Source organism: Ranitomeya imitator, chromosome 1, assembly GCF_032444005.1.
Source record: "Ranitomeya imitator isolate aRanImi1 chromosome 1, aRanImi1.pri, whole genome shotgun sequence".
Taxonomy (NCBI): Eukaryota; Metazoa; Chordata; class Amphibia; order Anura; family Dendrobatidae; genus Ranitomeya; species Ranitomeya imitator.
In genome coordinates, this window is record NC_091282.1 from 35,836,454 (window position 1) to 35,854,079 (window position 17,626).

The window sequence follows — 17,626 nt, forward strand, 5'->3', positions numbered from 1 at the left end:
TTCTGAACACCAAAGAGACACTTTGATCCCTTCACAAACAAAGAATTAGCACGCAGGACCTGGAACACCATTCTGACCTGCTTCACATGAGACTCCCAATCATCCGAGAAGACCAAAATATCATCCAAGTATACAATCAGGAATTTATCCAGGTACTCTCGGAAGATGTCATGCATAAAGGACTGAAATACTGATGGAGCATTGGCAAGTCCGAATGGCATAACTAGGTACTCAAAATGGCCCTCGGGCGTATTAAATGCAGTTTTCCATTCATCGCCCCGTTTAATACGAACAAGATTATATGCACCACGAAGATCTATCTTGGTGAACCAACTAGCCCCCTTAATCCGAGCAAACAAATCAGATAGCAGCGGCAAGGGGTACTGAAATTTGACCGTGATTTTATTTAGAAGGCGGTAATCAATACAAGGTCTCAGCGAACCATCCTTCTTGGCCACAAAAAAGAACCCTGCTCCCAATGGCGATGATGACGGGCGAATATGACCCTTCTCCAAGGATTCTTTTACGTAACTCCGCATAGCGGCGTGCTCAGGTACAGATAAATTAAACAGTCAGCCCTTAGGAAACTTACTAGGAATCAAATCGATAGCACAATCACAATCCCTATGCGGAGGTAGGGCATTGGACTTGGGCTCATCGAATATATCCCGGTAATTAGACAAGAACTCTGGGACCTCAGAAGGGGTGGATGATGAGATAGACCGAAATGGAACATCACCATGTACCCCCTGACAACCCCAGCTGGACACAGACATTGATTTCCAATCTAATACTGGGTTATGGACTTGTAGCCATGGCAACCCCAACACAACCACATCATGCAGATTATGCAACACCAGAAAGCGAATATCCTCCTGGTGCGCAGGAGCCATGCACATGGTCAGCTGGGTCCAATACTGAGGCTTATTCTTGGCCAAAGGCGTAGCATCAATTCCTCTCAATGGAATAGGATACTGCAAGGGCTCCAAGAAAAAACCACAGCGCCTAGCAAACTCCAAGTCCATCAAATTCAGGGCAGCGCCTGAATCCACAAATGCCATGACAGAACAGGAAGACAAAGAGCAGATCAAAGTAACGGACAAAAGAAATTTCGACTGTACCGTACCAATGGTGGGAGACTTAGCGAACCGCTTAGTGCGCTTAGGACAATCGGAGATAGCATGAGTGGAATCACCACAGTAGAAACACAGCCCATTCTGACGTCTGTTTTCTTGCCTTTCAGCTCTGGTCAAAGTCCTATCGCACTGCATAGGCTCAGGTTTATGCTCAGATAATACCGCCAAATGGTGCACAGATTTACGCTCACGCAAGCGTCGACCGATCTGAATGGCCAAAGACATAGACTCATTCAGACCAGCAGGCATAGGAAATCCCACCATGACATCCTTCAGGGCTTCAGAGAGACCCTTTCTGAAAATAGCTGCCAGCGCACATTCATTCCATTGAGTGAGCACGGACCACTTTCTAAACTTCTGACAATAAATCTCAATCTCATCCTGACCCTGACACAGAGCCAGCAAATTTTTCTCTATCTGATCCACTGAATTAGGTTCATCGTACAGTAATCCGAGCGCCAGGAAAAACGCATCAATATTACATAATGCAGGATCTCCTGGCGCAAGGGAAAATGCCCAGTCTTGAGGGTCGCCACGTAATAACGAAATAATGATCTTAACTTGTTGAACTGGGTCACCAGAGGAGCGAGGTTTCAAAGCCAGAAACAGTTTGCAATTATTTTTGAAACTCAGAAATTTAGCTCTATCTCCAGAAAACAAATCAGGAATAGGAATTCTTGGTTCTAACATAGAATTCTGAGCCACAAAGTCTTGAATAGAGTTGAGCGACCTTGACCTTTTTAGAGTCGAGCCGGGTTTCGCGAAACCCGACTATCTCAAAAGTCGGGTCGAGTGAAATCGGCCGATTATGACGTAAAGTCGGGATCGACCGAAACACGAAACCCAATGCAAGTCAATGGGGCAGCATAGTCGGCAGTGAGTGGGGGCCAGGAAAACACCTAGAGTGCCCATTTTAATGGCAAAACCATCCATTCTTCTTAATGAAGCTTGTCAAGCGTAATTTACCTTATAATAATTGGAAGGCATTTGAAATTGGGGTTCATTTGGCTAAAGTTGTGGTGGGTAGGGCTGGTTCAAGTAATTAGTGGGCCCAGGAAATCTGGACCACGTCACGGCAGTGGAGCAGGGAGAGGTAAGTATTTCAACTTTGCAAGTGCTGTGAACCTGAGCAAGCAGGGGGGCCCACTCGTTGGCATTGGCACTGGCACAGGGCCCCTCAAAGTACAGCGGTGTGTTTGCACGGCGGGGGCGCCTCCCACTGGCAGCAACACTTTTGCGTACTATGAGAGGCCCTGTGCCAGTGACGTCGCCAACTAGTATTCCTCCCCCCACCTGATGAAGGAACCTGCACTTTCATCTGCACCTTCCTCTTTGTCCCCGTGTAAGGTGGTATGGTATGCGGGAAGAGCAACCTGACTTTCAGCAGGGTCACAATGTTGTTGTGTAGCGTGCACGGGGAATGTTGCGTTATGGGTCAATGTACCAGCAGACTCATCTATCACTGGCTGGGCAATGGGCAGGATGAGGAGGAAACACAGATATAGGCCCAAATAATAAAGTGGGCTAAATGCAGTTCAAAATTGGTAACACAGGAATAACCAGGGGGCATTGCAGTGGAGGACAACTGGAATGAGAGGCTGACACAGAGAGTAGGCCCAAATCAGTAAGTAGTCGAAATGCAGTTCAAAATTGGCAACCGTAGTAAACAGGCGGCACAGCTTTGTTCAGTGGAGGAGAACAGCAAGGAGTGGCAGACACCGATAGTAGGCCCCAACCCAACTAGTAGGCCAAATGCAGTCTAACATTAACAACTACTTAACGAGCGCCTGAAAACGGAATTTCAGGACAGGAAACCAGGAGAACAGCAAGGAGCGGCAGACACTGTTAGTAGGCCCCAAACCAACTAGTACGCCAAATGCAGTTGTTCCATTTAACCACAATTTAACGAGAGCCTGAAGATAGAAGCTCAGGAAAGGCAACCTGGAGAACACCTTGGAGTGGAACACACCATCTCTCTCCACCCCATACCCATTTTGTAGGCCTAATGCTGTGTAGTTTTCTACAACTACTAAACGAGAGTCGGAAGACCGAAGCAATGGCAAGGCAACCTGGGGAACACCTTGGAGTGTAACACACCATCTCTCTCCACCCAATACCCATTTTGTAGGCCTAATGCAGCCTACTTTCCGCATCTACTAAACGAGAGCATGAAGATCGAAGCTCAGGAAAGGCAACCTGGAGAACACCTTGGAGTGGAACACACCATCTCTCTCCACCCCATACCTATGTTGTAGGCCTAATGCTGTGTAGTTTTCTACAACTACTAAACGAGAGTCAGAAGACCGAAGCAATGGCAAGGCAACCTGGGGAACACCTTGGAGTGTAACACACCATCTCTCTCCACCCAATACCCATTTTGTAGGCCTAATGCAGTGTAGTTTTCTACAACTACTAAACGAGAGTCGGAAGACCGAAGCAATGGCAAGGCAACCTGGGGAACACCTTGGAGTGGAACACACCATCTCTCTCCACCCCATACCCATTTTGTAGGCCTAATGCAGCCTACTTTCCGACAACTACTAAACGAGAGCATGAAGATCGAAGCTCAGGAAAGGCAACCTGGGGAACACCTTGGAGTGTAACACACCCTCTCTCTACACCCCATACCCAATTTGAAGGCCTAATGCAGCGTAGTTTCCAACAACTACTAAACGAGAGCCGGAAGATCGAAGCTCAGGAAAGGCAACCTGGGGAACACCTTGGAGTGTAACACAACGTCTCTCTACACCACGGAAGGGCTGATTCTTAGGAAGGAAGGCTGTTGGAAATAAGCATTGCGCGTCCGAGGGTGATTATATTCTTATTAGGTATATACTCACCCTCGGACGCGCCCTGCTTCTTTATTTGGAATGAATGTTTATTTGCAATGTGGTGTTGACTTTCTCTATTATTTTGGTAATTAATGATTTTATTATTTTCATTGTTTTGCATCTTCTCGGCAATAATATAAAGAAGACGCGACAGGACAACACTCGGTGGATGCCATATCTGTGTTTTCAATTTTAAAAACCTTTCAGTTAACTACTTGCAGGAGAAAGTAATTGTAGCTGGTGGCCATTTTTAGTACTGTACCAGATTTTAGTTGTGTGTTTGTTTTTAATGTTAAAATGTCTGCATTTGATATCTCACCGAGTCACCAGTATTTTCTTTTTTATAAGCAAAATACTTTTTTTTTTATTTTATGATGTTGGTTCAAGGGGTACACGGGCAGCAGTAGACAGGTCAGTGGAGGCCTAGTGGAAGGAGGGACCGCAGACAGGCTTCGAAGCCCTAACATAATAAATTGGGCTGCCTGTAGGCAATTTAAAATTGGTTCCAGGGGAACACGGGCAGCAGTAGACAGGTCAGTGGAGGCCTAGAGGAAGGAGGGACCGCAGATGCGCCAATGTTTCCCCCATACCAAATTTGTAGGCCTAATGCAGTGTAGTTTCCAACAACTACTAAACGAGAGCCGGAATATCGAAGCTCAGGAAAAGCAACCTGGGGAACACCTTGGAGTGTAACACACCCTCTCTCTACACCCCATACCCAATTTGAAGGCCTAATGCAGTGTAGTTTCCAAGAACTACTAAACGAGAGCTGGAAGATCGAAGCTCAGGAAAGGCAACCTGGGGAACACCTTGGAGTGGAACACACCATCTCTCTCCACCCCATACCCAATTTGTAGGCCTAATGCAGTGTTGTTTCCAACAACTACTAAACGAGAGCCGGAAGATCGAAGCTCAGGAAAGGCAACCTGGGGAACACCTTGGAGTGTAACACAACGTCTCTCTACACCACGGAAGGGCTGATTCTTAGGAAGGAAGGCTGTTGGAAATAAGCATTGCGCGTCCGAGGGTGATTATATTCTTATTAGGTATATACTCACCCTCGGACGCGCCCTGCTTCTTTATTTGGAATGAATGTTTATTTGCAATGTGGTGTTGACTTTCTCTATTATTTTGGTAATTAATGATTTTATTATTTTCATTGTTTTGCATCTTCTCGGCAATAATATAAAGACGCGACAGGACAACACTCGGTGGATGCCATATCTGTGTTTTCAATTTTAAAAACCTTTCAGTTAACTACTTGCAGGAGAAAGTAATTGTAGCTGGTGGCCATTTTTAGTACTGTACCAGATTTTAGTTGTGTGTTTGTTTTTAATGTTAAAATGTCTGCATTTGATATCTCTCCAGTATTTTCTTTTTTATAAGCAAAATACTTATTTTTATATTTTCTGATGTTGGTTCCAGGGGTACACGGGCAGCAGTGGTGTGGTCAGTGGAGGCCTAGTGGAAGGAGTGACCGCAGACAGGCATCGAAGGCCTAAAATAATAACAAATGGCTGTAGGCAATTTTAAATTGGTTCCAGGGGTACACGGGCAGCAGTGGTGTGGTCAGTGGAGGCCTAGTGGAAGGAGTGACCGCAGACAGGCATCGAAGGCCTAAAATAATAACACATGGCTGTAGGCAATTTTAAATTGGTTCCAGGGGTACATGGGCAGCAGTGCCCTGGTCAGTGTAGTAGTAGTTGAAAGAATGGACCGCAGACAGGCATCGAAGGCCTAAAATAAAAAAATTGGGCTGGCTGTAGGCAATTTTAAATTGGTTCCGGGGGTACACGGGCAGCAGTGCCCTGGTCAGTGTAGTAGTAGTTGAAAGAATGGACCGCAGACAGGCATCGAAGGCCTAAAATAAAAAAATTGGGCTGGCTGTAGGCAATTTTAAATTGGTTCCAGGGGTACACGGGCAGCAGTGGTGTGGTCAGTGGAGGCCTAGTGGAAGGAGTGACCGCAGACAGGCATCGAAGGCCTAAAATAATAACACATGGCTGTAGGCAATTTTAAATTGGTTCCAGGGGTACACGGGCAGCAGTGCCCTGGTCAGTGTAGTAGTAGTTGAAAGAATGGACCGCAGACAGGCATCGAAGGCCTAAAATAAAAAAATTGGGCTGGCTGTAGGCAATTTTAAATTGGTTCCAGGGGTACACGGGCAGCAGTGGTGTGGTCAGTGGAGGCCTAGTGGAAGGAGTGACCGCAGACAGGCATCGAAGGCCTAAAATAATAACACATGGCTGTAGGCAATTTTAAATTGGTTCCAGGGGTACATGGGCAGCAGTGGTGTGGTCAGTGGAGGCCTAGTGGAAGGAGTGACCACAGACAGGCATCGAAGGCCTAAAATAATAACACATGGCTGTAGGCAATTTTAAATTGGTTCCAGGGGTACACGGGCAGCAGTGCCCTGGTCAGTGTAGTATTAGTTGAAAGAATGGACCGCAGACAGGCATCGAAGGCCTAAAATAAAAAAATTGGGCTGGCTGTAGGCAATTTTAAATTGGTTCCAGGGGTACACGGGCAGCAGTGGTGTGGTCAGTGGAGGCCTAGTGGAAGGAGTGACCGCAGACAGGCATCGAAGGCCTAAAATAATAACAAATGGCTGTAGGCAATTTTAAATTGGTTCCAGGGGTACACGGGCAGCAGTGGTGTGGTCAGTGGAGGCCTAGTGGAAGGAGTGACCGCAGACAGGCATCGAAGGCCTAAAATAATAACACATGGCTGTAGGCAATTTTAAATTGGTTCCAGGGGTACACGGGCAGCAGTGCCCTGGTCAGTGTAGTAGTAGTTGAAAGAATGGACCGCAGACAGGTATCGAAGGCCTAAAATAAAAAAATTGGACTGGCTGTAGGCAATTTTAAATTGGTTCCAGGGGTACACGGGCAGCAGTGGTGTGGTCAGTAGAGGCCTAGTGGAAGGAGTGACCGCAGACAGGCATCGAAGGCCTAAAATAATAACACATGGCTGTAGGCAATTTTAAATTGGTTCCAGGGGTATACGGGCAGCAGTGGTGTGGTCAGTGGAGGCCTAGTGGAAGGAGTGACCACAGACAGGCATCGAAGGCCTAACATAACAAAAATGTCAATACAATGGTATTGTCAGTGGCAGGCATTGAAGGATGTCAGCGCATAGACTAAACATTGGTGGAGCTGTGAGATAATTTTGCAAGTGGTAGAGCACTGTTTGAGCTGGGGTGGGGGGAAACTGTCTTGTGGCCGGCGGTACAGGCCCAGGGCCCCTCATATTACAACGGTGTGTCTGACGTTGGGTGCGCACCACCACCGCCAGAGACACTTTATTGTACTAGGAGGGACCCAGTGGCAGTGTCGTCGACCAAAAGCGGGCTCACCCACCTCTTCAGACAAACTGCACTCTCACGGGTGCTGTCGCCAAGTGTCGATACCACGGCCCCGTGTGGGGAGTTTGGCCATTTAGTGAGGTGTAAACATGTCGTATGCTGGACAATCAGGTGCAGAAAATTACGAGATTGGAAAAGGCATTCAGAATAGTCCACAGGCAAGACCTTTTCATAGGAAAGCTAGGTGTCAGCCGGGCAAGGTGGGGCAAAAGATTTCGAAATCCAGTTGTGGTTCATTTTAATGAAGGTTAGATCATCTACATTTTGGGTAGCCAGACGAGTCCTTTTTTCTGTTAGTATTGAACCTGCAGCACTGAATACTCTTTCTGATAGGACACTAGCTGCCGGGCAAGCAAGCTCCTGCAATGCATATTCTGCCAATTCTGGCCAGGTGTCTAATTTTGATGCCCAGTAATCAAATGGGAATGACGGTTGAGGGAGAACATCGATAAGGGATGAAAAATAGTTTGTAACCATACTGGACAAATGTTGTCTCCTGTCACTTTGAATTGATGCTGCAGTACCTGTCCTGTCTGCGGTCATAGCAAAATCACTCCACAACCTGGTCAGAAAACCCCTCTGGCCAACGCCACTTCTGATTTCTGCCCCTCTAACTCCTCTGGTCTGCTGGCCCCTGCAGCTCGTGTGAGAACGATCACGGGCGCTGTGTGCAGGGAATGCCAGAAGCAAACGGTCAACAAGAGTTGATTGTTTGGTTGCTAATATTAGTTCCAAGTTCTCATGTGGCATTATATTTTGCAATTTGCCTTTATAGCGAGGATCAAGGAGGCAGGCCAACCAGTAATCGTCATCATTCATCATTTTAGTAATGCGTGTGTCCCTTTTGAGGATACGTAAGGCATAATCCGCCATGTGGGCCAAAGTTCCAGTTCTCAAATCTGCGGTTGTGCTTGGTTGAGGGGCAGTTTCAGGCAAATCAACGTCACTTGTGTCCCTCAAAAAACCAGAACCCGGCCTTGCCGCGCCACCAATTTCCAGTGGCCCCGGAAAAGCTTCCTCATTAAAAATATAATCATCCCCATCATCCTCCTCGTCCTCCTCCTCCTCTTCGCCCGCTACCTCGTCCTGTACACTGCCCTGGCCAGACAATGGCTGACTGTCATCAAGGCTTTCCTCTTCCTCAGCTGCAGACGCCTGATCCTTTATGTGCGTCAAACTTTGCATCAGCAGACGCATTAGGGGGATGCTCATGCTTATTATGGCGTTGTCTGCACTAACCAGCCGTGTGCATTCCTCAAAACACTGAAGGACTTGACATATGTCTTGAATCTTCGACCACTGCACACCTGACAACTCCATGTCTGCCATCCTACTGCCTGCCCGTGTATGTGTATCCTCCCACAAAAACATAACAGCCCGCCTCTGTTCACACAGTCTCTGAAGCATGTGCAGTGTTGAGTTCCACCTTGTTGCAACGTCTATGATTAGGCGATGCTGGGGAAGGTTCAAAGAACGCTGATAGGTCTGCATACGGCTGGAGTGTACGGGCGAACGGCGGATATGTGAGCAAAGTCCACGCACTTTGAGGAGCAGGTCGGATAACCCCGGATAACTTTTCAGGAAGCACTGCACCACCAGGTTTAAGGTGTGAGCCAGGCAAGGAATTTGTTTCAGTTGGGAAAGGGAGATGGCAGCCATGAAATTCCTTCCGTTATCACTCACTACCTTGCCTGCCTCAAGATCTACAGTGCCCAGCCACGACTGCGTTTCTTTCTGCAAGAACTCGGACAGAACTTCCGCGGTGTGTCTGTTGTCGCCCAAACACTTCATAGCCAATACAGCCTGCTGACGTTTGCCAGTAGCTGCCCCATAATGGGAGACCTGGTGTGCAACAGTGGCAGCTGCGGATGGAGTGGTTGTGCGACTGCGGTCTGTGGACGAGCTCTCGCTTCTGCAGGAGGACGAAGAGGAGGAGGAGGGGGTGCGAACGGCTACAGCCAATTGTTTCCTAGACCGTGGGCTAGGCAGAACTGTCCCAAACTTGCTGTCCCCTGTGGACCCTGCATCCACCACATTTACCCAGTGTGCCGTGATGGACACGTAACATCCCTGGCCATGCCTACTGGTCCATGCATCTGTTGTCAGGTGCACCTTTGTGCTCACAGATTGCCTGAGTGCATGGACGATGCGCTCTTTAACATGCTGGTGGAGGCTTTTCTGGAAAAAAAGTGTCGACTGGGTAGCTCGTAGCGTGGTACAGCGTAGTCCATCAGGGCTTTGAAAGCTTCGCTTTCAACTAACCGGTAGGGCATCATCTCTAACGAGATTAGTCTAGCTATGTGTGCGTTCAAACCCTGTGTACGCGAATGCGAGGCTAAGTACTTCCTTTTTCTAACCATAGTCTCATGTAGGGTGAGCTGGACTGGAGAGCTGGAGATCGTGGAACTAGCGGGGGTGCCGGTGGACATGGCAGACTGAGAGACGGTGGGAGATGGTATTGTTGCCACCGGTGCCCTAGATGCAGTGTTTCCTACTACGAAACTGGTGATTCCCTGACCCTGACGGCTTTGGCCTGGCAAAGAAACCTGCACAGATACTGCAGGTGGTGCGGAAAATGGTGGCCCTACACTGCCGGAAGGGATGTTGCGTTGCTGACTAGCTTCATTGGCCGAGGGTGCTACAACCTTAAGGGACGTTTGGTAGTTAGTCCAGGCTTGCAAATGCATGGTGGTTAAATGTCTATGCATGCAACTTGTATTGAGACTTTTCAGATTCTGTCCTCTGCTTAAGGTAGTTGAACATTTTTGACATATGACTTTGCGCTGATCAATTGGATGTTGTTTGAAAAAAATGCCAGACTGCACTCTTTCTAGCATCGGATACCTTTTCAGGCATTGCAGACTGAGCTTTAACCGGATGGCCACGCTGTCCTCCAACAGGTTTTAGCTTTGCCACGCGTTTTGGGCAAGATACGGGCCCGGCAGATGGAACCTGTTGCGATGTTGATGCCTGCTGCGGCCCCTCCTCCTCCGCTTCAGAACTGCTGCCGCCTGCACCCTGTTCCCCCAATGGCTGCCAATCGGGGTCAAGAACTGGGTCATCTATTACCTCTTCTTGTAGCTCGTGTGCAACTTCGTCTGTGTCACCGTGTCGGTCGGTGGTATAGCGTTCGTGATGGGGCAACATAGTCTCATCAGGGTCTGATTCTTGATCAGCACCCTGCGAGGGCAATGTTGTGGTCTGAGTCAAAGGACCAGCATAGTAGTCTGGCTGTGGCTGTGCATCAGTGCACTCCATGTCAGATTCAACTTGTAATGGGCATGGACTGTTAACTGCTTCACTTTCTAAGCCAGGGACGGTATGTGTAAAGAGCTCCATGGAGTAACCCGTTGTGTCGCCTGCTGCATTCTTCTCTGTTGTTGTTTTTGCTGAAGAGGACAAGGAAGCGACTTGTCCCTGACCGTGAACATCCACTAACGACGCGCTGCTTTGACATTTACCAGTTTCACGAGAGGAGGCAAAAGAGCTAGAGGCTGAGTCAGCAAGATAAGCCAAAACTTGCTCTTGCTGCTCCGGCTTTAAAAGCGGTTTTCCTACTCCCAGAAAAGGGAGCGTTCGAGGCCTTGTGTAGCCAGACGACGAACCTGGCTCCACAGCTCCAGACTTAGGTGCAATATTTTTTTTCCCACGACCAGCTGATGCTCCACCACTACCACTACCCTCATTACCAGCTGACAATGAACGCCCCCGGCCACGACCTCTTCCACCAGACTTCCTCATTGTTTTAAAAACGTTACCAAACGAACGGTATTTGTTGCTGTCACACAACTTACACGGTGAGCTATAACTTCAGTATGATTTAGCTACCCCTTTACAGGTGGGTGAGACCACAACGAAAATCAGCCACAATGTTACACACTCTGTTGTTGTTGGCAACAAATGAGATGCCACACATGCAGGACTGTCACTGAAGCGCAAATGTAAATATTTATCTCCCACTGATTTGTGTTTGTTTTTTTTAAAAGGGAGACTTCAGAAAAAAAAAAAATTAAAAAAAAATTATTTTTTACAGAAGAATTTATAAAACAAATAAAATGAAATGATTGTTTCAGGGAGAATTTAGGAAAAAAAAAAAAAAAAAGGCTTTGTAGGGCCCACTGAGTGAGAGAGGACGCACACAGGAGTCAGGAGTGGCACACAAGCAGAAGGGGCAATATGAATCTCCCACAGATTTTTTTTTTTTTTTTTTTTTTCAGGGAGACTTGAGAGAAAAAAAAATACAAAAAAAATGATTTTTTTCAGGAATAATTTAGAAACCAAAGAAAATAAAATGATTGTTTCAGGGAGAATTTAGAAAACAAATAAAACAAAAAATAGGCTTTATAGGGCCCACTGAGTGACAGATGACGCACACAGGAGTCAGGAGTGGCACACAAGCCCAGAGGCCAATATTAATCTCCAACTGATTGATTTGGTGATTTTTTTTGGTAGATTTTGGAACCCAAATCAAGCAAAAAAATTAATATGCTTTCTATGGCCCACAATTGGGGAGAGAGAGAGAGATGGCACACCCAGGAGTCAAGACTGGCACACAAGCAGAAGGGGCAATATGAATCTCCCACAGATTTTTTTTTTTTTTTCAGGGAGACTTGAGAGAAAAAAAAATACAAAAAAAATGATTTTTTTCAGGAATAATTTAGAAACCAAAGAAAATAAAATGATTGTTTCAGGGAGAATTTAGAAAACAAATAAAACAAAAAATAGGCTTTCTAGGGCCCACTGAGTGACAGATGACGCACACAGGAGTCAGGAGTGGCACACAAGCCCAGAGGCCAATATTAATCTCCCACTGATTGATTTGGTGATTTTTTTTGGTAGATTTTGGAACCCAAATCAAGCAAAAAAATTAATATGCTTTCTATGGCCCACAATTGGGGAGAGAGAGAGAGAGAGAGATGGCACACCCAGGAGTCAAGACTGGCACACAAGCAGAAGGGGCAATATGAATCTCCCACAGATTTTTTTTTTTTTTTTTTCAGGGAGACTTGAGAGAAAAAAAAATACAAAAAAAATGATTTTTTTCAGGAATAATTTAGAAACCAAAGAAAATAAAATGATTGTTTCAGGGAGAATTTAGAAAACAAATAAAACAAAAAATAGGCTTTCTAGGGCCCACTGAGTGACAGATGACGCACACAGGAGTCAGGAGTGGCACACAAGCCCAGAGGCCAATATTAATCTCCCACTAATTGAATTAGTGATTTTTTTTTGTAGATTTTGGAACCCAAATCAAGCAAAAAAATTAATAGGCTTTCTATGGCCCACTATCTGAGAGAGAGAGATGGCACGCTTAGGACTGGCACACAAGCACAAAGGCCAATATTAATCTCCCACTGATTGATTGATTGATTTTTTCAGGTAGAATTATGAACCCAAATCAACCAAAAAAATAAATAGGCTTTCTATGGCCCACTATTTGTGAGAGAGATGGCACGCTCAGGACTGGCACACAAGCCCAGAGGCCAATATTAATCTCCCACTTTTTTTTTTTTTCCAGGGAAAATTTATAAACCCAATAAAATAATAAAAAAATAGGCTTTCTATGGCCCACTATCTGAGAGAGAGAGAGATGGCACGCTTAGGACTGGCACACAAGCCCAAAGGCCAATATTAATCTCCCACTGATTGATTTATTGATTTTTTCAGGTAGAATTTAGAACCCAAATCAAGCAAAAAAATTAATAGGCTTTCTATGGCCCACTGAGTGAGAGATGGCACACACAGGAGTAAGGAGTGGCACACAAGCCCTGAGGCCAATATTTTTCTCCCACTGATTGATGTTGTGATTTTTTCTGGTAGATTTTGGAACCCAAATCAAGCAAAAAAATAAATAGGCTTTCTATGGCCCACTGAGTGAGAGATGACACAGACAGAGATGGCACTCTAGCAGAAATGTCAATCTTAATCTCCCAAAAAAAAAAAAAAAAACAGGGAGTGTCCTTCAATTACTATCTCCCTGCAGTAATCTCAGCCAGGTATGGCAGGCAGCAATAAGGAGTGGACTGATGCACAAATTAAATAAAAAGTGTGGACAAACAAACAAGATAGCTGTGCAGAAAGGAAGGAACAAGAGGATTTGTGCTTTGAAAAAAGCAGTTGGTTTGCACAGCGGCGTACACACAGCAATGCAGCTATCAGGGAGCCTTCTAGGGCAGCCCAATGAGCTACAGCGCTGAGGAAAAAAAAAAAAAAAGGAGCTTCCACTGTCCCTGCACACCGAAGGTGGTGTTGGGCAGTGGAAATCGCTACAGCACAAGCGGTTTTGTGGTTAATGGACCCTGCCTAACGCTATCCCTGCTTCTGACGAAGCGGCAGCAACCTCTCCCTAAGCTCAGATCAGCAGCAGTAACATGGCGGTCGGCGGGAACTCCCCTTTATAGCCCCTGTGACGCCGCAGACAGCAAGCCAATCACTGCAATGCCCTTCTCTAAGATGGTGGGGACCAGGACCTATGTCATCACGCTGCCCACACTCTGCGTTTACCTTCATTGGCTGAGAAATGGCGCTTTTCGCGTCATTGAAACGCGACTTTGGCGCGAAAGTCGCGTACCGCATGGCCGACCACGCACAGGGGTCGGATCGGGTTTCATGAAACTCGAGTTCGCCAAAAGTCGGCGACTTTTGAAAATGTTCGACCCGTTTCGCTCAACCCTAGTCTTGAATATTTTGTACTCTTGCAGTGAGATGATCCACACATGAAGACAGACCTTTAATGTCCATCACTACACCTGTGTCCTGAACCACCCAAATGTCTAGGGGAAAAAAAAGGCAAAACACAGTGCAAAGAAAAAAAAATGGTCTCAGAACTTCTTTTTTCCCTCTATTGAGAAGCATTAGTACTTTGGGCCTCCAGTACTTTTATGAATAGGTAATTCAGAACCACAATGGACCTAGTGGTTAAGAGCACACAAAGTGACCTGATAGTTACTAACATAGGACAAGCTCTGAGACGTGGAAACTCTGTTGACCGCAATCCCTAATCCTATCATACCACACTAGAGGTAGCCGTGGATTGCGCCTAACGCTCCCTATGCAACTCGGCACAGCCTGAGAAACTTACTAGCCCTGAAGATAGAAATATAAGCCTACCTTGCCTCAGAGAAATTCCCCAAAGGAAAAGGCAGCCCCCCACATATAATGACTGTGAGTTAAGATGAAAATACAAACACAGAGATGAAATAGATTTAGCAAAGTGAGGCCCGACTTACTGAATAGACCGAGGATAGGAAAGATAACTTTGCGGTCAACACAAAACCCTACAAACAACCACGCAGAGGGGGCAAAAAGACCCTCCGCACCGACTAACGGTACGGATGTGCTCCCTCTGCGTCCCAGAGCTTCCAGCAAGCAAGAAAAACCAATATAGCAAGCTGGACAGAAAAAATAGCAAACAAAAACAACACAAGCAAAACTTAGCTTAAGCAGGATAGACTGGCCACAGGAACGATCCAGGAGGAAGCAAGACCAATACGAGAACATTGACTGGAGGCCAGGATCAAAGCACTAGGTGGAGTTAAATAGAGCAGCAACTAACGACTTAACCTCATCACCTGAGGAAGGAAACTCAGAAGCCGCAGTACCACTCACATCCACTAACGGAAGCCCATAGACAGAATCAGCCGAAGTACCACTTGTGACCACAGGAGGGAGCTCGACCACAGAATTCACAACAAAACCTAAAGGAAGGAGAAACCAAATAGGAGAGGATGGGGATGTACACACAAACTCCAAACAGCTATCTCCTAAACAACTCTCCAAATGCTTGCGTCAAACACAAACGTCACCTCCAACTTCTAACCAGGCAGTAAGAACGATCACCGACCATTCCCAAGTGCCAGTGTCAAGCATATAAAGCAGAGGAAAGTGGCCAACACTGAACAGCTGAGACAATCCAGGTTAGAGAGCTCAATGAGGTCAACTGAACTAATTAACCTTTGCACTGCCAGCAAGGAAAAAACTGCACCATTTAATAAAATGGAGAAGCAGTTCTAACCAATGCAGGAGTTCGAGTAACCAGATGTCACAATCTTCTGGCCTCTTTTTGTAGCGGTATCACCATAACATTTAGGCTTTATTCACACATCAGTGTTTTTCATCAGTATTACTCCACCACTCATGGTGTCCTATGGGTGCAGTGAGTGACAGCTCAGCGGTCCTATAGAATCAGGGGCATGTTAGGCTGTCATAATTGTGAGTGACAGTCCAGCTGCCCAATCTGGCTGAGCTTGCGGGACTTTCTCCATTCTGGGTGATGACCTGGCTATTTAGATGGCTGACAATGGTCAGACCATTGCCAGTCGTAGCTTTGCTCAGTCATCTGTATATCTTGTGCTCTGTGTTCAGCTATGCATATATTTGTTGCCTGACCTCGCACTTTGCCTTTTGACCATTCTTTCGCCTTACCCTTTTGCCCTTGACATGCTTGCCTGGCATCTGACCCCGGACTCCCTTACTTCCTTGTCTCACAGCTTGTCTGTAAGAAGTGACTCAGCGTCACAATTATGCCAAAACCAGAAGTGTCTCCAAAATATAGGAAAGTTGTCAATTTTTCAATTATAGTTTTTCTCTGTAAGTTACACTCCTGGTTTTGACATACAAACACTGATAAAAAACATTGAACAAATGCTGATGTGTGAATGAGCTCACTGAGCTTAAAAAAAGCAAAACGGTTCAAATACAATAATTTTTGTAAAATATTTGTCCGAGAATTCTTTTTTTTTTTAAATCAACCTTTCCGTTAAGGTCTCCAATTCTTATTTTTAAAATTCAATATATCATGGTGATATGTGAATCACAAATTCATTTTTTTTAAATATCAGATTAGTGGTCCGAGTGCAGGGACCCCCTCATTGTTTGCTAGACATAGTGATACTTTTGGTATTGGCTAGCGGTGGGGTTAAAGAGGGGTTAAAGTGCAAACGTCCCTTTATTCGGCTGATCATTGGGGGTGCCGAGTCAGAGCCCCATCAGTCTGATGTTTATGACAATTTCTTACGATCTTTTACTTTTTTTTTTTTTACACTTTTTACAGTGGAAAAATATTACAATTTCCAATAAATTCTTTCTCAGTTTGTGTTTTTTTTTTTTCTTTTTCCATGTCATTATCAAGTATTATAATTCACCGGAAGCAATATATTCAGGATCCACTGCATCTCGATACAATATTCTGCACACATTTCATATGTGACCTTTTAAGAATGCGCTTCAACAATTTCTATACATTTCCTTTTATTTCTTGCGTTGAGCGATTTTAGCCTCCATGGTAAAAATAAAGTCTGACATTCAGTACGTAAGCAAATAGATTCCCTCTTCTCCAACTCTAAAAAAAAATTGGAAGCAGATTTTTTACAGTTATATGTTGCCAGTAATTAATTTTTTTTTTTCACTTCCAGTTATGAGTCTAAGGGGAAGCAAGACACGTCGGGAAACAGCGCGGTGCTAAAACTGGTCAAGGACGACGAGGTGTGGCTGAGGATGGGAACCGGCGCCCTCCACGGAGATCATCAACGTTACTGCACCTTCTGCGGGTTCCTGCTCTTCGAAACCAAATAAAGAAATTGGATTGTGTTGGTTCTTCGCTTTGTTCGGAGAGTTATCTACAAGTTTACGAAAAGGAAGTAGGATAAGAATTGAAAGGATCTCAAACCATTAAAATGCAAAAATAAAATGATTTTTTTTTACAAAAATATACAAGCTTCCTATACTTTACCCCTATTTCTACATTCACCAGGCCACCACAACGCAAATCAGCTTAGCAGGGGCACAGCTGTAGGTATACTTGCCAATTTTTTAAAATAATTGCCATTTTTTTCCATAATCCCATGCACACACATACCTTCCACAATCCCAGTTTCTCTTTACCCAAAATTTAGGCTTAGACGCTGGGGATCAGCTTCATGATAAAAACCTTCATGGAGGTAGGGTCATAGACTTCTGCAGCACCGAAGAAATTTGTCCACTTCTTCCAGTATCCAGTAGGTCTCCATTTTACTGGGAGCCTCCTGAATGTAGACAGGTATGGGGGCAATGATGGGGGTCCCAGAGACAGCGATAACACCCAGGTAGTGGTACTGTAGAGTCAATGACACATAGGAAGACATCTGTATTATAAACTGCATGCTGTAGTTCATTGTCCTGTTACAAACTTGTGTTGGAGCAACAGGAAGTCAAGTTCTGCATTTGCACGTGGAAAAAGGGAGTGTCACGGTGCTACCGCGACAGAGAGGTTCCAGAGAACCGCAGCGCTCTGGGCCTCGTTCACACACAGTGAATAG

General features: G+C 45.6%; 1 protein-coding gene across 3 annotated transcripts in view; it reads left to right on the top strand.

The window, feature by feature from the left end:
• Nucleotides 1-17,045, top strand: part of C1QTNF3 (C1q and TNF related 3) — a 236,635-nt gene extending 219,590 nt beyond the window's left edge. For all 3 annotated transcript variants that reach the window (XM_069745978.1, XM_069745976.1, XM_069745977.1), the window contains exon 6: nucleotides 16,745-17,045. In XM_069745978.1, coding sequence (XP_069602079.1) covers nucleotides 16,745-16,904 — 160 coding nt within the window. In that variant the 3' untranslated portion in view covers nucleotides 16,905-17,045. The remainder of the gene's footprint in view (nucleotides 1-16,744) is intronic.
• Nucleotides 17,046-17,626: the final 581 nt, after the last annotated feature.